A 22,935-nucleotide genomic window follows, 5' to 3' on the forward strand; every position below is an offset into this window, starting at 1 on the left:
CTAAAAATTTGGGCATAAATGTATACATTCTCACATGGTAGTCAATTCTACGCATTGATAAGCATAGCAAATTCTGTGCAAATATTGCAAACGTTTCATTACAGTCCTCTGTGTTTTTAAAGTTCCAGCTATTTTTAAATGTGTTTAGCTTTTTTACTTGTTTTGCACTACTAACAGTACATTGTAGTTTTAACTCTATATTATTTAATAAATATTTAAGGCTTCTTGAAACGCAGTGGAATTTTTAAAAATTGCTTTAGCTTCTGAGCAGTTATAGATGCCCATAATATGCATTTATAACCTCACTAATCTAAAAATTCTTATCATGCTTTATTTCCTTAGTTCATACGCAGAAATAAATATTTTCGATAAAATCGAATTTAAGTATGTTAACAGAGTTCCAATCCTTTAAGTTAACTAGAGAGACATCTGCCGGCAGTAAATGCAACTAATCACCGAACTTCCGTAAGCGCAATTCCATTGCTATGGTCGTGCCTGTCTCCGAATGACGATATGCGTTCTTAATGTAAACGAGGTTTTCCTGACGATATGATACATACGATATGATACTGATATACATACGATATGATGACGATATGATACTGGCGGATAGCAGAGGATGGATCGCTACGATTTTGAATCCAGGATGAAACGGGAAATAAGGAATCGGGAAATCCGCACATTAAAAAAAAATGCAGAACTAAAGATTTAAAAAAATTAAATAAATAAATAAAAATAAAAAAGATAATTGTTTTTGAACAGTATTGTTCATGGGAGATATAAATTTCATCTTTGTTAATTGAATACAGTTTAATAAGCCTTCTTGACCAGACGAGTATAGCCCCCAAAAATTACGTTTCCTGATGAGATGGCATTCTGACCCAACGCTCTCCCGACTGATCTAGTTTTCCTGATATTTTGCTTTTTCCTAGAAAAATATGACGTACATTTATATATAACGTACATTTTTCAATATCAGTTTTATTAATTGCTAAAAATATTACCTAAATATCTTATTGTGTTTTAACCGTAGAACAATACAATAGACTATATTTATCTAGAACTCCAGCACGCTTCAGCTGGGAAAACTATTTTTCTCAAAAATATATAAGTACAAGAGGAAGGCTTCAGCTGAATTTAACCCCTGCTTGGCTAATTAAATTATAAATAACATAGATGATGGAACTGGAAATCTTTTATTTTCTCCGTATTAATATGAATCTTTATAGGTGGTATGAATTTCCAAGTCCATGATCCAATCACACATTGTTTTTATTTATTAATCCAAAGGAACAATTTGCCAGAAGGACTATTAATTTCGTTTTGGCATTTTCCGTCGATTCACGATAAGCGTTATTTCACTTTTCAAATTGTTGCCACCAAATATTATCGCTCTGTGTTGTATTTAAAGAAATTAAGTAATGAAGAATCTACATGAATGTATGTATGTTTCTCGCATTGTGATAAAACAACGGTACCTAGAGCCATCAGGTTTCGAATGATGTAATCCTCCTTCGAATATGGGCATCTGGAAGCTGAAATTTGGAATTTGTTTTATTATCGATATTTTGTAAAATTTTAACGAATTTTTGATTAACAAACTCAAGGATTTCAAGGCGAGCAATGGCAACGTTGTACAGAAAAAACATTTTTATCTCCATCGCGCGAGACTGTGTATCGGAAATTCTAAAGATTTGCTCATTTTAAAATTATTTTGCGATATTGCTCTTGAACTGACTTTTGTGGTTTAACTGCGAAGAACATGATATTTAATAAATAAAGGTAACGCACAAAATGTTAAAAAAAAACGCCTCTTTGGACGTAATTTAAAATCTGAAACCTTTCAGATTTTTTTAAAAATTTATTTATTTATTTCGAACGTTAATTTTTCTTCCAAGCTCCAAACAAAGTTTTTTGACAACTGTCTTTGTTTGAATCATCATATTTCATACTTGAAAATTTGTTTAATATTATTTACAATTAGGATCTCAAAAGTTAAAAAAGGCTTATGTTAACCCTCCGAGAAACACAATAGTTTATATTACAGTTGAGAAAGATTCGAAGGAATAGTCAAGGGTCAAGTTGGTTAATTTATGCAAATACATAAGGGCTGCCTGCCTAAGCTCTGTCCCAGTTTCGACCAAAAGGTATCCTAAGGAATGAAATCCGAAGATCTCTTGCATTTTTATCTCTACCACCAAACATGGCATTTGTCTGTTTCACTATAAAAACTTTTTCCTATGCATTAAAACTGTTTCTGTCAATGAAGTACAAGGTGATCGTGAAAAACTTCCCCAATGTACCCAAAGCGACCATCCTCTCAACCAATCGAAATGTATTTAAAACAATAGAGCTCTCACGGTTACGGTTGCAGTGAAACAAATGTCGAAATTTTCAAATGGCAACACCTTTTTTTTTTTTTTTTCCTGCGCAATTTGATCAGCACTTTGAAAAGCTATAAATGGCGTTGAAACTCTACAGGTATGACGAAAATGATGTATTGTATGCAAATATGATTGGATAAGAGACTAGGCTGTTAGGTTTTCATATATTGGGGAAGCTTATTATGACCACCCTGTGTATGTAAAAAGTACCAACTATCTATCAGCTCTCAAAAATATATTATATCAAGAAAAAATAGAACGTAGACTGTATCTCCTCTTTTCATCCCTGTGCCTGCAGAATCGCACCTTCCGCAACTCAGCGGGCCAATATTTCAATCCGCCATGTGGCGCTCTCATTTTATTCAACCCAAGAATTCCTTTCTGTATGTTCCCTTTTTCTCAGCTAACCTGACACCTACCCCGTCAATTAGGGAACAGCAAAATTTATCACGCCATTGGGGAGGTCCTACCCCGAACTAATAAAAATTCGTCATCGCTTATGCCCCGCCGCTGGAAAGGCGATGGGGTGTTTTTCTAGCAAAGACTTCTTTCCCAAAGTGCTGGCTGCTAATTACGGATTTTTGCAAGTCAAGTAACGTGATGAAATAAATGTGAATTTGATCTACAGGTTCGAGTAACTTTTAATGGATCCGCTGTGATGTCATTTTATGTGTTTAATGGAGTGATCGTTTAAGATTCCTTTACTTAATGTGTTAAACGATGATTTATGTAATTCATGTTTCAACAACATGTATAATATATTATACCTAGTAGATTAGTGTCTGTAAGACAAGAGGGCTTCTAAAAAGTAAGCCGTTTTTCGCATTAATTTTACTGAAGAATTTATGGAAAGTTACATTTGTTGCTGTAATAGAGTTATGAATGCTTTTATACTTTCCTTTCCTGATTTTTTTTTTTTTTCTTCCTCCAAAGTGTTTTACTGTTTTAACTTTCCAATAAAAGCTTGCCCGCGATAAATGTACGCTGTTGCCATTCGACGATGCATAACATCTTTCATCTGTTATTAAATAATGAATAATTTGTATATATGTATGTTTCTCGCTTTGTGGAAGAACGATGACACATAGATGATTAATAAAAGTAATAATATTCATTTTCTATATAAATAAAATATTGTTGCGTGCGTACGGATTCGTAATAAATTGGATGCACAAGTCGGAAAAAAAATCTAATAAATTTATTTCTATCCTAAAAATTTATTTTTATCCTAAGAAATAAAACAAAATGAAACTTCCTCAGAGATATTCGTACAATATCACAGTATCTCACAGTAGTTATATTTTGAACTACTAAACCGTTTGAACTCAATTCAAAGCAGAGCTCAAAATCAATTCAAAGATCGAATCCGATCTCAACGCGAATTAGCTACAATCAACAACAAGAACTAAGTATACAACTGAACTGAGATGTTTTAATCCGGCTTTTATAAGCTTTTTAATCATCCACGAGAACATTCTGGTATTTTCTCGATTTTTCTGGAAAGCAAAAAGAGTACAATTATTACTCAATATCTATTTATTAAACGCGCGAGCCCCTATAGTTTTACTTTTACGGCATAGCTTTCTCAAAACTCGTCCCGCACAGTATTGCACAGGGAAATGAAACAATTTTAGTAAAAATAGCAAACTAAATGCAAAAACCGTAACAATATTTTATCTATTCTATAAGTTGTGTCTGGAAGATATTCAATTTATTTTTAATGAAAATTTCCAGGTTTTCGACTGTTCCTTTAAAACATAAGCAAAACCAATATAAAAATAGACAAATACGGTTTCACGTAAAAATTTTCAGAACATTTCAAGCGACTTCGAAGTGGATTTGAAGAAGGTGAAGAAAAGTATCAAGAAAGTCTAAATCTAATCTTTTAAAAAAAGACTTGATAAAATATACAACCAATAAAATCTACTTTCGATTGAATAAACACGTTCTGCGATTAAATTTAGTGCATCTTTAAATATTTTCTTCTTAAAAGAACGAAAAATTTTATTTTTGATTTTTCTGAATATTTTAACATGTAGAATATAGAGATAAATATTTTTCACGTTTGATTTTCGCGTTTTATCCCAAATCAGATTTTTCCAGTTTGTATTCAGTTTGTTTTCCAGTATTCCACTAGGAATCAATGCTTCAGCAAAGAGAATTTTTATTATTTATTTATCTGTTTGTTTTATAAAATATGGCAACATTACCGTGAAATTTTAACTTGCCTTTTATGAGCGCATTTATAGATGATTTCTTGTAACTTTAAACACACACACACACACACACACACACACAAAAAAAAAAAAAAAAAAAAAAAAAAAACGAAAAATGTTATTATTATTTTTATTCTCCCTCCCGTAAATTTATTTGGCTATTGTTTCAGGTAAAGCATTTATTATTTTTTAGGATCATCAAGCATAACTGCATATTCATTGCTTATATTTTTACACAGAAGTGTTGCTTGCAAATATGGGCAGCTGTTTTCCAATTATAAATCAGATTTCAACGGAGTTTATTGCTTATAACGAAATGGAATATTACAGAACAGCAAATATTAGTTTCTTTTCCCTTGAACAAAATAGAAATATGAAAAATGTATTTAATTTATGGTAAAGAAAGCTGTTTTATATATACCTGACTTTAAACTTAAAGACTATGTAGATGGTGTTTGATAAAGTACCTCAATTTTATTTTCGTAAATATCGATGTTAGATATTTTATTTTTTCCAATATTTCTTAAGATAAAATTTTGTGAAAGCCGACTTAACATTCTGTAGCAAGGCAATATTGTGTGTGATGGGGCCACTATTTGACTTCCTTGTGGGGTCTATTAAATTACACACATTTTTTGCTGCACTTCATTTAAACTTTTTTTTTCCTCGGATTATTCTACCTAAATTAACCGATCCCTCGAGGAAAGTTAAAATGACATCAACAATTGCAAAATTTGAGGTTAAATATGCCGGTCAGTTTTTTTCATATGGGCGTCAAGCTTCTTTTATTTATTTATTTATTTTTTATTTTTTTATTTTTTAAAATAACGAGTACAAAACTTTCCCAAATATAAGTATAGGAACTGGAAGACCGCATTAAAAGCATTTCCTTATTTGTCGAAAACTACTATTTTTTTTAATTTGACATTGCCAAAACATGAATGTTTTCGTCATTTAAAGTTCTTTACGATTAACGATTGCGAAAAGTAAAGGCCGACTTTGCCAAAACATAAATATTTTCGTCATTTGTAACACTTCTGTAATTGGAAGTATGACTACGACCAACGATTGCGAAAATAAATCCCGGGTAAGTGGGTGGATATATGTGTGTGTGTGTGTAATACAGCAAACTTAGCAATACTGATGACATAGCTAATTCGAAACTTGAACTCAAAGTTTCGAGAACTGAAAACTTTGCTTGATGAGCTTCTATATTAGATAACTACACACTTTGCTTCTACCTCTATTCTCTCTAAGACGCTGCTTTCTTCCTGTTACAACAGTACCAAAAATGTAAATGATTCTGAATAGGCACGATTAGAGTGCTAAATGAATTGTAGTCGCAAATGTCAGTTGAAATAAAGATTAATACTTAATCTGCCTCGGCTTCCATGTTTGCTTTTCAATATTGATCGATAGCCTACGCCATCAATATTGCTAAGTCTGCTATATTATACTGAGGAGGGTCAGCTAGGGTTATGAACTGATTGGAGTAATAGTATTTTTTCCCTCCACCAATCACATTCCTTTCACCATAGTTTCAACATAAAGTGCTACTACAACATATATATATTCCTGCCCTTAATTGCGAAATATTAAAAAAGATTATAAATTTGCAAGGCAAAAATTCTGTACGAAGATATTTATTTTAAACGAATTGTGGAAAGCAATAGCGTCAGACGATAGGAGACAGGATTTAGTATGAAATTATTCCATCATAAATTAACGCTGTGTAGGCACTTTTTATAATAACAAAAAACTTAGTTATTCAAAGCAGAGAAGTGCAAATTTGTTCCTCTGGATCGCTTGCGTACGAGGTCTGGAACAAATATTCCCCGCTACTAAAATGGCAGCAATTTTTGGTCTGTCAGAGCATGAAATATGCATAATGAAAAACAGTAGCTCCCACCTCCCCCCCCCGAATTACTGAGAAATATTTTTGATAATTTTAAGAAGTTTTACTACTTTCAGTAAAATTTCCGGTTAATAAAATAATTAAGAAAATTTCACAACTTTATGTACAAAATTCGCAGAGATAATGAAGAACAAATATACTGGGTCACTTTTCCATATTTATTGCTTGTTTTAGTGATTAAGAATTTCGTCCTAGTTAAAATGGTAATTTTTATTAAATTTATAAGTGATCGTTTGAAAATATCTCTTACGCTTATCTCTGCGAAATGTAAAGGCATAGATGTTAAACATTTTACTAATTAAATAAAATTGAGTGACTATCTTAGTAAACGGAAACTTATCTCTACAGGAAGAATGAAAAATATTAGATTTTACTAGCAGCTACGATGCCAGCCTTCGTCTGGCTTTTAAATGTACCGTAAAAATGCCTGAAGGAAACACCAAACGTTAAATTTAAAAACTGCGCAGAATTTTACTCTGCAGAAAACTTCCGAAAAAAAAAAAACACACACACAAATTTAAAAAAAAATATATATTACATATAAAAAAATTAACCAACTTTTCGTTGAAGGAAAAAAATCATGCAAAACTTTTCAATATCTTACAAACAAAGAAATAAGCAAAAAAATAACATGAAAACACAAAAAACAAAAAATTTCGCGCAGAATTTTACTCTGCAGAACAACTTTATCAAAAAAAAAAATCAATAAAAATGTATTATATATATATATATATAAATGACAATGAAATATGCCAATCTCTTAAAAACAGTGATATAAGAAATACGACGAAAAATTGTTGCCAAACCCATATTTCGAAAAGAATGAAACTATTCAAAATGATGCAATTTCATCAAAAATCTATCAGCAATAATAAGAAAGGAAAATTGTTGCCAAAATCACACTTTTAAAGATGTGAGAAGTGTACTCGGAAGCTTCATTTAAAAAAAAAATTTTTTTAAATACAAAATATTATCATTTTTCCAAAATTCTTTTTGTAAAAGCAGTCGCAAGGATAAAAGTTTAACGTGTCCAAAAATCAAAGAAAAATAAACTGTACCTTTTTAAAAACAAACTTTTTTAGAAAAAATCCCGTTGAAAAGGTGTTAAGCTCCCTTTGTTAAATAAATTCGTATTTAATCGATTTATTGAAACACGAAATTTATTTTAAGTTCGTAAGATAGCTAAGTGCCTACGTTTCATGACGATGTGAAAATGGAGTGTGTATAATAAAATCTCGCTTTCCTATAGCCCATTATGTCTCAAAATGACGCGATTTCGTCACAAAACATAAAATAAAAAAAAATTCCAATTCGAATTTCGAAAAAATCGCTTCGAGGTGTACTGGCTCTTGTACAGATGCACCTATGTACCAAATTTCGTAGCCGTGGGTCTATTAGCTTACGCGCAGCGCGAACGAAAGACACACACACACACACACACACACAGACTCTTTCTTTTATTATATGTAGAGAAGATTATTACAGCAATAAAACAGCATTTCGTCCATCCCATTGAAAATGTTCTGATAAAATATTCTAAACCTTATTTTTAAAAAAAAAAAACGTTTCATTTCGATGTACGCGTACAGGATCATTATTTTAGGAAACAGATCCTGTAACCATTTTTTTCGAAAGCTCTGTATAACTATTTCAGAGTTGTTATATTATAAATAGCTACATTTTTGTTTTATCGATAAATGCGCTTATATAAGTAACTGCCCTTTGAAACTACCATAAGACTAGATATCTTTCCTTTTATGACAGAAAATCTCCTTGGCAGTAAATCTGAAACTATTTTGTTGACATCATACATAAAATATATATAAGGGCAAATTTGGTACTTAAATCTTAAACAACGACCCATCAGACGATCGTTAATCATGCAACTTCATCCCAAAATGAGCGAGGAGATTCCTCATCGATTTTTCTACTTCTTCACTCTCAGACTTGTTTTCGTCGACCTGGTTGGTCTTTTACTTCTAAAATCGGGATAAAGAAAAAGAATCTCCATTACGCTGCGTCAATCAAAAGGCCCATCAATTCTTAATCCATAGAACTCGATTCTGGCTTTCTCATTTCAGGAAGCGCAGTGTTTAGAACAGTTTTCTGATACTTTATCAGTGTTATTTTACAAATAAACGATTTCCAAGAAACGTAAAAATTATCATTTCGTGATACTGTACTTTGATTTTTTTTTTAAAGTAAATATTTTCGTTGGTTGACGGATTTGTTGCCTGTAATCTATTGTTGTATTTTCAAATTTAAATGACGATCCTTTAACAAGCAAAGGACTTTGCATGTCTGTATGGGTCAGACTTTAGTAATGAATTCTCTTTATGCCAATAGACTGAGGCATTTGTTACCGATTCTTCGATTGTATCCGTAAGTCTCACTAACAGAAGGGTTTTTTTAAACAACTATAGTTTTGTTCTTCTAACAACTTGACTGACGCCATTTTGAGTTCTTTCCATGTCTTTTCGCGTCTCTCACACCCTCTTTAGAAAAAGGGGGGATAAGAGTTCCCGCCAGAACTACAATCTCTGCCCATTGGCCTATACAGATTAGATTGTTTCACCCACCTACGTCACACGACGAGAAGGAAGGTTGGTAGGACACGGAGGGATTTGCACCCTTTTCAAATCTGTTGCGCGATACAGAGGACGGCACCACCCAGGTCAGTTTTTTAGTTTCTTTTGTTTTATGTGTTTCTTATGATTTTTTGGTCCTAATAAGACCCAACGGCGTTTGTTTTCTTGCAAGTTTAATTGCATATTAATTTGATTACAGTACCATTATCTTTATAAAAGTTTTTTCTTCTTTAAGCTATGCAGGACCAGCCCGTACGTTATTGTAATTTTGACTAATAGCAGACCGCTATTTATCTTATTTTGTTTTTAATTTTGCATTGCTCGGAGTTGCATTTACCTTTTTTAACACCTTAATGTGTTTTTCTGCGAACGCGTCGGGAAAAAGGAACAGAGAATTGAAGCTCCAAAAAAGATTTTTTCGTGACAATTCATGTTTTATAAAAAAAATTTTTACTCATCAAACAAGAGCTTCAATGGTCTGTTTCGGCGAAACGCGTAATGGTATTTGGCCTAGTTCGACACTCAATCATTTTTAGCTTGAAAAGCCTGGTTGAGGGTTCGAATGGGTTAATTTAACATTTTCCGCTTTGTAATTATTGTATTTTTGTAATTTTGCAATTTATGTTTTCATTATAATTTTTGAATTTTATGTTTTAATATTTTTTTTTTCAGTCAATCTATTTTTATGTGTATTAACTTTTCACATATCACAACGGTCAGGTTAGTTTTTTCGTGCATTCGCATGTTTTCCAACATTGATTTTTAACAGTTTTTTTCGCGTGTAAGCAGTTTTTTCCAGTTTAATATTTTTTTTAAAAAAATTTCTTCTTTGTTTATATTTTAGTAATACAGCGTTGAACTATTTCGTTGAGCTACAGCTCCTGGTAACTTTTTAGCAAGATCGCTGCAATGTTTCTACCTATTATCTCTGTAATAAGTTATAGTATCTAGTTGCTAAACTTCAGTCTGACTACTGAAGTAAGTGCAAGGAACCAGACAGGTAAAGGGTTAAAAGAACCCTTTATTAGATTCTTTAAAATTCACAGTGCGTCGACTTGACGCTAACAATCTACGCCTCGCTCGGGCGGTAACTCAACTAATAAGAACTAAACTAAAAATTTAAAGATGTTAAGAAAACAGTAGAATTTTCCTCGGGGTACGGATAATCCTGTTACCTAAAACCGTGTCGAAGTCTATTGGCAGCAGAATATAGCAGTTACGCCACTTTTAACCAGCCATAAATTCAGAATCACAAGCTGACGCTACACAGAGGTACAGTACTTGACCAACCCTCTCCAACTTTCCCTTCTAAAGCTCTGAATTTAAACGTTTTCTCCTTACTGGTAGAAATCGCATTCCTTCACCCGCGCTACCAAATTTACATATTCTGGAATTGACAATTAAGGGAATGAAGGCTGATAAAGCTTAAACGTAACTGGTTAGTCAAAATAAATATAAATCTCTACAAAGTGAAAGCTGCAATTAGTGTTAATTTGAATAGATATATTGTTGTTGTTGACAACCCATACACATACTTGCCAATATTTTGAATATTCACGATTGAGTTGAGGGGGGGGGGTATTTCGCGAAAAATGCTTGTACGGTAGTTTTATTAGAAGTACAAAAAATTTTGTTACTTTGGTCAACTTTAAAGTAACATCCACTAGAATACACATACTAACTTTAGCACTTTTGCTATTTCCAGAAACATTGCGGTAATGCCGGTTCGGTTGTAGTCATAGATTGGCCAATGGTCATTTTGAATAGCTTTAATTGTATGATCCGTATTGATAGAAATAGAACAACCAGAATTGGGTGAGAAATCTGACAAACAAGATGGTTGTGGCATGATGTTCTACTCTAAGAATTTCGCAGGTGTCAAGGCCGTTACTTTGGTCAACTTTAAAGTAACAACCACTAGAATACACATACTAACTTTAGTACTTTTGCTATTTCCAGAAACATTGCAGTAATGCCGGTTTCGGTGGTAGTCATAGATTGGCCAATAGTCATTTTGAATAGCTTTAATTGTATGATCCGTATTGATAGAAATAGAACAACCAGAATTGGGTGAGAAATCTGACAAACAAGATGGTTGTGGCATGATGTTCTACTCTAAGAATTTCGCAGGTGTCAAGGCCGATGACTGGGATTGTTGTCTTTGGTGCAGAATCCATCCTGTCTCCATTTCTGTCGTTATTTTCTTCTAACTTTGCTGACTGAGCCTACAAGCACCTGTATGTAAAACTGCTAGAGAATTGTTTTGATATAAATTCATAATAGAGGATGCTCAAGTTATCGAAGACAACAATGAGAATGACTTGCTAGTTCATACTCTTTTTGGCTTTGAGCTTGATGTGTGCCATTCTGAAGATTGTGCTCTTCGCCAAAATACGACATCATATCAAATGGTTGAGAAATGCTTTAACATCCATCGTACTACAAACTACTATGGCCCGAATTACGTCGTTGCATACGTTTTTCCCTGCAAAAAGGTCATTAAATCAGTCTGATGGCCAAATTCAAATTCTGTAAGTTTCACGTAAGGGATAAGTAAACTACAAGTTTCGCAAAAGTGTGTTCCGTGAACACAAGGATAATCAACAATCAATGCTTTAAGAATGTATTCTAAATACTTATTTATCATTTTCATAATAGTTACAGTAATAATAATGTTGTTGTTGTTGCTAATGCTCACTTGTCTGACGTAGGCAGCCCCAAGCCGTCGAAATTCCTCGTGCAAGCGCTAGATTACGCCTGCCGTTGGCAACAGCCTTAAGTGCCAGTGCGATTTTGCTAAGTTCCGCACCCAATTTTGATGGACAGCACCCTAGGGGGACGGGTCCGAGGGTCTCCCACCCCTCTTCCCTTCCACCAAACCATACGAAAGGACATTCGGATCGCCGCATATTTAGAGAGTCTCGCCGTGCCGCATCGACACTATACAATTGTAAATATCCATGCCTTCTCCGGGATTGGAATCCGGGCTTTTCTGCATGTCAGTCAGGGCCATTTGGTTGAGCGGCAGTGATAATAATAATCTACTTTAGGTGTTTTCATAGCATTCTTCAATTCCAGAAAAATGTATTGTAAATGCAGCCAGTAAATATATCCTGGTGTGCCATTATCTTTCATCTGTTGGTTGTCGACCTGACTCCTTTCTTTAAATGTCTGAACATTCTTGAGTTTTTCTCTATTATTTCTGAACTTACTTGGAGTTATCATTTTACTTGTAATTTTAAAAGCGCTCGAAAATTTTGTGGGCATCTTGTGTATCATTTCAGCCTATTTTTAGTACACTAGAAAGGAAAATATACTGTAATTTCCGGAAGAAACGCCGTGGCGTTTACGTGTTTAAAACTTAAATTTTCAGCGGGTGCGGCGTTTCTACCCATGCGGCGTTTAGGTGCACTAAAAATAAAATATTTCCTATGATGGTCATTGTACATTGTTTGGATGGCCTTGTCATTGTGCATAGACTGGTGCTGTTCCCACACAAAAGACCACTCAGTTGCTTTTTGCGAACGTTATTTTGTTTACATTCCTTCACTTGAACGGACCTACATGCCTTATTCACCCTAAACGAGATCTCAGAACAATAACATTCTTCCCCCTTTCAAATCAACATTGTCATCAGTTTGAATAGTCTCTCTCCTCTGCCATTCTATGAATTTTCCAGGACCCATCCTCTCCCACCCCTGCCTTTTCTGCAATTTTTTTTCAAAGGCGGACACGACTCCACCTGCCTCGCAATAACGAACTCTGACGTATTTCCCCTTCAGCTTGAATGAATTTTTCTTGGCATTCTGCCAAATACAGATCCCATCAGTTTGAGTACAAGTACTTGTTGGATAGTTTTTAATTAGGGAACGGAAAATTTTTGAAAATGTCTTTAAACGGCACAGAAGCTATACATTTCTTACCTTTAATTTATTTTTGAGTTATGGTTTCATTTCATGCATTTTTCTTAACTGGTATGTCATATATCAGGACTTAGGTTGAGTTTTTGCATCTATACGGCCCACGACGATGTCACGCGCAAATTTAATCTATTGCGGCGTTTCTGTGTAATTTTAAATTTTTTCCCGCCATTTTTCTCGAGTGCGGCGTTTACGCTGATGCGGCCTTTCTTGCGGAAATTACGGTACTATGAATTCTTTTTATTGTATCTGTATGTTAATTGCATTTTCTCTCCTACATTTAGGGCATCCACGGATTTTGAAGATTCTCAAGACAATTTGAGTGATGCTGAGCCTGACAGTGATCATGAAGATCCAGATGACCCTCATAAACTTCTCGGTACCTGGTTGGGGGAGCTGGAGAATTTAAAAGCAGTGAGTGATACCTCTAGATTAAGTTCAAAAGCTAATATTCTTCTTTGATTATTATACTACAATGGAACAGCAGAAAAGAAAATGAAACAGTTTACTTTCATGGAATATTCCCTGTAGAGTGGATATGAACTGTTGGGGTTGTACTAATATGTAGACATTCGTGGTGTGAGAATTTTTTTTAACTCTTTTACAGAAGCTGAAAAAAATTCATTATAAGATCTGGTCAAATATTCTCACGAAATGCAGATGAGTAAATATTTAGCTTGCCAAACTTGGGAGAATTACTAACGTAAAAGACATTCAGACAACTACGAAGCAGAACTTATTTCGTCGTTAATAATATTTAAACTTTGCTCCTTTTTTCAAAGACATCCGAATAAAAATTCCAGATTCCAGTCAGTATTATTTTCGGAATAATTATCCAGTTTAAATGAATTGTCTGTGGCTCAGATGTATCTTATACAATATATACCATTATAATACAAAATATTTTAATTGTGCATATACATATTTATCATTTTTGCACGTTGCACGTATGAAGTTCCCGTTCCTTATAATTTATGCATGAAGAGTAAATTAAAAATTACATAGATAAATAACATCACAGAAACTTATAACCGTAATGTGAAAATGTTAGCTTATATTTGGTTAGTAACTGCTGTATGCAAAGGATTTACATTATGCTTGTATGCAGATTATTTTCCTTGCTGTGATGTATCATAAACACAATATAAATACCATATTTATTTCTTCCCCTTGCGCACTTTTCCTCCTATTCTTTTGAAGCACATGATTTAGAATTTGCTGATTTAGATAAAAATGTAAAGTGTGCACACAAATAAGAAAATATTGTGTGCAAATAAGTAGAATGTTATTGAAATTGGTAAGTCCTTTGAAGTATATAAAATTATAATTTTAGTATGTCTTTATATGTGTTTTTTAATGTGTTATGTTTATCATTTAAGCCGTGTCTTCAGGAATAGTTTACAACACTTATGGCTTCTCCTCTGGTTTTCAAGCTGTAAAATTAGTAGGAAAAGGGGGGAGACGCGAGTAAATGCTTATAGATTTAGGTTCCGATATATGTGTTTACATTATGCTTGTAATTTCTTATATTGTCATCTGTATACTTTTCTTTAATTTCTTCTAACGTCATTTGCGAACTTTTCTGTAATATTTTCTGATACACTCCACATACCGCAGTTTTACTTGGCGAAAATGTAATTAAACTGCACTATTCAGTATTTTTCCCATGTATTTGCCTATGCTTTTCTATTGTTACGTTATTTTTTTCTTTTCTGACACTAGTTGTTACGTTATTTTCTTCCTTTACGTTCGTACGGGGTTCGTAGATTTGCAGTGAATAACGACGACACTTGATGAAGTATCGAAGCACATTGTTATTTGGCCAGTATTAATCAGGACAGCTTCAAAGTCACTTTTACAGTCGTCGAACTGTTATAAACACGCTGACACGTTCAGCGACACAGCCTTAACACTGTCAGGCAATAACGGTGGAGACAGCTTCACTGCAAAGCACCGAGTACAGTTCCCAACTCTGCTTAGTCGTTCTCGGAACTTCACGTACTCTCGAGACTCTGCACGCTACAACTCGCGATGCACTCTACGACACACAGAGCACGGCTCCCGACTCTTCGGTTCAGTCGTTCCCGGAGCTCAGCCCGCTCTTTCGACGATGCACTAACCTCGATACACTAAGATACTTCGATGCACTCGACGACCCACTCGGCAGTCGTTGCCCGGCTGTCAACTCGATCGACTCCGCAGGGATTGACTCGTTAAACGAGACACCAACTCGATACTAACTATCTCGCACTCTAAACGAGGCACTCACTCTCGCCCTCTCGACGAGAAGACACACTTTGAGACACTAACTGACTGCGGACCAGCAGGGTTTGTATAGCTTTCAGCTTGCGTTTGAGAACATTCTGTGCTAAACAGGTAAGAATTCGTTCCAGAAGGTTCTTCAACCGCCCATTGTATGTCGCCAAATGGGCGATTTCTCGCCAAATGTTGCAACCCTGCCTTCCCTTGCCATTAATGGCAACCCTAAAACTGTTTTGCGAGGAAGCCATCTCACCGCGCCTTAACATTTCATAACAATATTATTGATGCTACCTACTTCTTCCATTTTCTGTGATGGTAGCTGTAAAAAACCTAGTTACTTTAAATGTTAATCTCTGACTCCGTAAAGGCAGTCATTCGTCATCATGATCTCTCACCGTTTAAAATAAATATTTTTAATATACATATAATATAAATCCGCTTAAAATAAATATTTTTATGAGTTCGTCAGCTTAAACAGTTACACAACCTGTGTAATGCTAGAAATTAAGTTCCTCAACTCAATTTACTAAAATTTAAGTTTTAAACTGTGTGATTTACAAAACAATCCCCGCTTATAAATTCTGCCTCAGGTATTAACTTCTGCGAGCAATTACGGCTAGCAAGACTGAAGAAATTAAAACTATTTTGAAGTAATTTAGACGTTGCACAAATTTGTACTGAGACGGCCAACGATAGCTGCTACTGTGTTAAGAATTATGTCCTTAAATATATTAACAAATTTGCATCCCGGTGGAAGCCGATGGAAAAGTTGAAAGTAAAGGCAAAAAAGAAGTGATAGTAAAGGCAAAAATAATAAGACAATCGGATTAATAAACATAAAACCGTAAATAGCAGTACAAGTGATAGTGAGTACAAATAGTGAGTACAAGCAACAATGAATGATAATATTTACCTAAACCGGTAATGATATTGTTAGCTTCACCATCATAAAATTAGCCTACCTTCAAAATAGGAACCACGTAATATCAAATAACTTTTACACCTGCTTAATAATTACTTAGAAAATGCTATTCTTGAATTTAAACGACGATAGCAAAATAGGTCAGTGACAGAATATTATGGAAATCTTATGAATGCAAACCATTGTAAAAATTTTCCTTTCATGAAGTTTATATGTGGTTAATTTACAAAACTATATAACTGTTATTTCAAATTCACTTAGGGCAAATTAAATAATTATGGGTTGGAAACGTATAACAGTACTGAGTTTCAATCGCTACCATAATCAAATGATATTGACATGTCTCTGTCTTAATTGGCAAAATTCTAATCTGTAATATACATTACTAATTGTGATTAATGCAATAATTTACCTATCTGATTGTCTCGTGGAATCGCAACAGAGAGCTACTTAGTTTTTTGCTTTTAATGCAAGAAAATAATTTTAAGGATGTGTCGGTTGCCGAAGATGTAAAGTTAACTCTTTTAGATACCATCCAAAATTAAACTCTATTCAGACGTGTAGCGACTTATGTAACTTATACGATTTATATAAGTATAACAGAAACTTGGGAAAGATGTAAAAGACCATTTATTTAAAACCAAATAAGATAAACAGAAGACAATCCTAGTGCTTACAATTCAGCTTTTATGGCGTAAGCTTTCTCGCCATAAAAGCTTACGCCAGCTTTTATGGCGAGAAGCTCAAAATCAAAGCTAAATAAAAAATTAGTCAAGTCAAATTCAAAGCATAAAAATTAGCTAAGCCATATGTAAAGCTTAAATTGAGAAAAAGTAATAGCGAAAAGCTACACAGAGCAATTTACGCGAACTTGGCTCAGAAGTTCACCGGCGCGGTTTCAGATATCTGCAATTTTAATGCAAGGCCGAGGACAGGAACTCTTGTCTAAAGTAGTAAACACATTAATAGTATATACATATGAGTTGCAGAAAATGGTCTATCTTAATAATCTCAAACCACATTATAAATACACGCTAACTAATTTTCATTATGGCAGGGAAACGCAAAGAAAGAAGTGACAATACAAATTCAGTACATAAAATAATTGTTTATCAAATTAACGTATGAAATATGTATTTGTGAGATTAATTCATAAATTAACCTCACAAAGACAGCGCAATTTTTCTTGATTATGCATGTAGCTTATCGTAACAAAAAATGACAACAAATAGATTCCGAAATGTAAATGGTGTAAGATGTTGCAATTTATCCCTGATATCCGTGATTTATTCCCCATTTATGAAAGTAAAAGAAAGAAATTCATGTCCTCCACTGAAGCTGAAACAGCATTTTCTCATTATGTGCGATCTGCGTGAGGAAGACGATATAATGTACAAGTACTAATTACGCCTCTTTACTGTTGGTACTCTACAGTCCATTGACTCTAGTAATTCGGCACGTTTTGTATCTCTCGCCGTTATACGTGGATGTGCCATTAAGATGACGCTTTTCATAGTGTTCAATATTCTGAATGTAGTTGCACTCTATCTGAATGCTTTCATTTTATAATTCTAATCGTTTCTTAAACCAGATTTGTTACTCCCTTTCAGGTTACCAACAAAGAGACCACGAATATAAAAAATGATGCTAGTACTAAAAAATGCAAACATAAATCTCATGTGAGCTTTATAAAACGGAGTTAATTAAGAAAAGGACGTTTGTAATGATTTAGTGCGGACTGGCTATTATAAATAATATACACAAATGATGATGATTTCGAAGCTTCTCGCCTAAAAATGAAAGTTAAGCATTAAACTATTCTTTCCTGGTTACAGCTGCATATTGATTGAAACTAGGACAATACAGAGTATCCCATCAAGACCGCCTAAACTCTTCACAACAGGATTCCACGCTTGGAATACATAAGAAATGCCTCAAGAACTGCATCTGTACGACCCATAGTTTTCTAGATAAATGCGCAGGAAAAGTATGATGTCATGTCCAGTGCAGAATATCAGTATGTGCATATGTTTAGAAACAAGAAGATGTTCATATCCAGTCATTCGAATCATGCATTCGCACGCCGTGGAATGGCTGGCTGTAGATGTTGCAGCAGCATAGTTGCCCATAACAGTACACGCAGCATAAAAATGAGGAATTCAGTCACTTTCTGTACTAAATAGGTCTTAATAAACCAATTCCTCCAGATGACGCATAGAATGAAATCCAAAGGCGTCCGATCTTGTAATCGTGGCGGCCATAAAACCGTCCACTGCAGCGGTATCAAGGATTAAGGAAGTTCATATTATTACGGAGTTGTTGTCATGTCCATATTACGTGGAACAATAGTTGCTAGAGCCTACTTCTAAGAGAGGTTGGATTTCTATTTTCCATCCTCAGTTTTCAGGAAGAGCACTCCGGAGGGGGTAATCCTTTTCGCTTCCACCAATCCACACGAGAGGACTTTCGGCTCGCTGCATATTTAGAATGCCGCACCGACGCTATACATTTACAAATATCCATGTGTTCTCCGGAATTCGAACCCGGGCCTTTCGGTACCGTAGTAGGCTCTGGTAACCAATTCTGCATGGATATATCTATACCTGGGTACCAATTCTGCATGGATATATCTATACCTGGGTCGGAAGCCAACTCAGCAGTTTACCTCCCCTAACCACTATACCGTGTGGTTAACATATTACGGAGTTCATAGGCAGAATTACGCCTATACCTCCACATCATCAAATGAATTAAAATTATCACGAAAAGAGGGGTTCATCAAGTACGGTAAAAATTTGGAAAAGCCTAAAATAAAAGCTTTAAAGATTAAATGCCTTTGCACTAAGAAAAAGGTAAAAACTCAGAAGGTCTTATGAATTAAATTTTGCGTCGAGAAATAAGGACCGGAATAATTTGGGAGGGGGAAATTAGCATCAAATAATTTTGGTTAGAAAAATATAAAAGCAGATGTTACTTGTCTACTTGATAATCCTACTGCGATTATCAACAACGCGGAATAGAAGAACTCTATATCCAGCCAATCATGTACAGGAGCAATGAAGAAACCTCTGGAACTCCATTATGCTGGAACCATAGGCGATGTAACGGATATGACATCATACGTTTCTTTCACATCTATCTCGAAAACTATGGGTCGTTCAGGTACAGTTCTTAAGGCACTTTTAGTGTATTCCAAGCGAGGAATCTGGCTGTGCAGAGTTCGAGTAGTTTTGATGGGACGCTTTGTACATGATATTGATGCAATATGCAGCTTGAATGCATGGCTGGGATCTTATATGCAGTTTGGATTTTTAAATCACTCTGTCTCGCATACTCAGGGGATTTTAAATTCCAAGCTGCATATAAGATCCCAGCCGTGTGTAAAAAAGCTGCATACTGCAATTGAGTATTTCCTTGATTTCAATGTAATAATGCAGCCTAAAATAGGGGAGAATAATTTAATGCTTCTAAATAAGATTCAAAACTTTTAGGACATTCATTTTTAAGCAAAAAACTGCGAAGTCTATATCATTTGTTTAGGTTATTTATAACAGCCATTCCTATGATTGTAAACCATTACAAAAACTGCAAACGCAGATAGACAGGATCGAAATAAGCAGATTTTGAGACACAATGTGTGTGGAAATGGCGCGCTAAGATGGTACAGAGTGCTGTCTAGTGCTGCATATTAGCGTTCCGCTGCATAAGCTATCATTCCCCGTGCAGATTTCGAAGGGTTATGCATTGCTATACGAACGAAAGTTCGCCGGCATTCAATTTATCCATGGGTTTACGGTCAGAAACCAAGCAGCTATTCAATGGTAATATTCAATAATCGTTATCCTAATTCCATAAGGTCTAAAAATATTAGTAAATTCCTTTAATATCTTTTGGTATTTATTTTTTTATTTATATATATATTTAAAACTTATTTACTTAGAAAGGAAGAAGAAATTTATTTAGAGGAAATTTAGAACTAATGTTCCACAAAGACGAAAATTTTGAAATTCATAATTAATAAATATCAAATAATCAAATAAATGCAACAAAGAGCGTAATAAATGTAAAAACCAAAACTTTTAAACAATCCATACTCCAATTCAAAAACTTTCTTTAAAGAAATTAAAAGAAAAATAACAGAAGACTAATGCAATCAACTTCAATGCCACTTCACCAGGGGAAAGAAACTACAAAAAACCTTCCTTTTATGTATCCAGAATTAGTCAAAGAACCATTTCAATTATAATAGTTCACCCGAAAATTTTGGCCCTTTTGTAGAAGTGAGATTTCAATGTTCCTTTCCCTGATGAAGTGGCATGAAGTTGATTGATCTCTTCTGTTTTTTTTTTTTTTTTTTTTTTTTGCTTTTAATTTCTTTAAGGAATTTATTTGAATTGGGATATTGATTGTTTTAAAAGTTTTGGTTTTGGTTTTTACATTTATTAAATTCTTTGTTGCATTTATTTGATTATTTGAAATTTATTAATTATGATTTTCAAAATTTTCGTCTTTGTGAAACATTTCTAAATTTCGTACTTTATGTCTTATGCTAATTTTCTGCAGCTTAAAGTGCGAAAATACTAGGCATATTTATATTTTTTAAATTGTTTTATAATGTAATGTTTAATTGTTTTTATTTTCTTATATATATTTATATATACAGTGGATGGACAAAAATATGGAAAAACTAGGCATAAAAAATACTAGGCATATAATATAATGTTTAATTGTTTTTTTTCTTATATATATTTATATATACAGTGGATGGACAAAAATATGGAAACACCTTGTGAAATGTATGTTTGAAAAGAAAGAATGATTTTAATGAAATATGTAGGTGGCGCTGGCGTTTTTGACCACTGACACCACCTATACAACTTCGTAAATGTGCTAAACAGTTCAGTTGTTGTCGGAGTACTGTTATGTGAGGTTGTCATTGCATTATGTCAGAGTTAACAGGCTTCGAACGTGGGCAAATTGTTGGAGCACGTATGGTAGGTGCTACCGTAAGCAAGGTAGCCGAGGTGTTTAGTGTTTCAAGAGGTACTGTATCGAAGATTTATTCCTCATATTCGAAAAGCGGAAAAACATCATCTGCTAAATCACAGCGCGGACGAAAGTGTGTCCTGAGTGATCGTGACAGACGATCATTAAGGGCAATTGTGACGAAAAATAAGAAGACCACAGCTGCAAAAGTTACTGCTGAAATGAATGTTGTGTTACCGAACCCTGTGAGTACCAAAACAATTAGAAGGGAGCTTCATAAACAGAGAATTGCTGGCCGTGCTGCAATTGAGAAGCCACTCATCAGTGATGCTAATGCCCGTAACAGGAAAAGGTGGTGTTTAAGTCATAAAGCCTGGACTATAGAGCAGTGGAAGCGAGTAATATGGTCTGACGAGTCTTCTTTCACATTGTTTCCCACTTCTGGCCGAGTTTACGTCTGGAGAACGCCATCTCAAGCCTATAATACAGACTGCTTGTTGCCAAGAGTGAAACATGGCGGGGTTTCTGTTATGGTTTAAAGAGCCATATCGTGGTTCTCTGCTAGCCCCATGATAACTGTGTCAGGGCACATGACTGCCAAGACTTATGTGAACATTTTGGCCGATCAAGTTCATCCCATGGTACAAACTTTGTTCCCCGATGGTGATGGTGTCTTCCAAGACGACAAAGCCCCTGTTCACACAGCTCACATTGTCCAGGACTGGTTTTCTGAACACGAGGATGAGTTGTCCCATCTCCCTTGGCCACCACAGTCACCAGACCTAAATATTATCGAACCTTTGTGGTCTACATTGGAACGGAAAGTGCGTTCTCGTTATCCACCGCCAACATCGTTATCTGAACTTGCCACCGTTTTGCAGGAAGAATGGTATAATATTCCCTTGGCAAACATACAGGAACTGTATTTATCCATTCCGAGAAGACCGCAAGCTGTTTTGGATGCCAACGGGTTTCCTACACCATATTAAGCAAAGAAACATGTTTTTTTAAAGGTGTTTCCATATTTTTGTCCAACCCCTGTATATATATATATTTACATAAAAAATAAAACATTTTACCTTGATTGTTTAGTTTTTGTATTTTTGTATGGGGTAATCTTGCATTCCAGAGTTATAAATTTTCTTAAAATATTCCAACTTTTTAAATTTATTTAATTAGATTGATTTTAGTCTTCAAAAATAAACAAACGTTATAGATTGAGAGTAATATATCGTTTCTGTCGAAAAAAAAAAAAAAAATTGAGTTTTCTGGGAGACAAGGCGTGTTGCACAAGTCCTCATTCTTTGAAATTTAATAACTAAAAACAGACATGAAAAAATTACGAAAGAACATTCATGGAAAAGCGTAGCAGGAGAATATAGACATTTAAGAAATGGTATTGGATGACTTTATTGCAAAAAAGTAATCTTTAGAAACAAAATTGCTTTTTCGAACATACGAAACTTTTTTCTGTGGAAATCCATACTTCCCAGAGATTCCTTAAAGAAGTTGTTTTGAAAATCTATATTTCTGCGAACTATTTTCTTTCTTTTCTGTATCCGGAGCTTAAATACAAGATACCATTCATAAATTTCTTAGTTTATTTCAAATATATGGAAAAGGATTTCGAAAAGCTTCTTGTTAAACTTTTTGTTCAGTGTAGAAGCTTTTAGAGAATTTTTCTTCATATTTCCTTCCACCGACACACCTAAAGTGTAAGCCGATATATACAGGGGTTGGAC

At 34.4% G+C, this 22,935-nt stretch overlaps 1 protein-coding gene across 2 annotated transcripts in view; it reads left to right on the plus strand.

Moving 5' to 3' along the window:
• Positions 1-22,935, plus strand: part of LOC118187817 (uncharacterized) — a 514,341-nt gene that overhangs the window by 219,353 nt on the left and 272,053 nt on the right. For both annotated transcript variants that reach the window (XM_085818174.1, XM_085818176.1), the window contains exon 2: positions 13,308-13,437. In XM_085818174.1, coding sequence (XP_085674300.1) covers positions 13,308-13,437 — 130 coding nt within the window. The remainder of the gene's footprint in view (positions 1-13,307; positions 13,438-22,935) is intronic.

This window comes from Stegodyphus dumicola, chromosome 6 (genome assembly GCF_044657685.1).
Source record: "Stegodyphus dumicola isolate Sdum_Otavi_A_Nest chromosome 6, ASM4465768v1".
In the NCBI taxonomy this organism is placed as follows: domain Eukaryota; kingdom Metazoa; phylum Arthropoda; class Arachnida; order Araneae; family Eresidae; genus Stegodyphus; species Stegodyphus dumicola.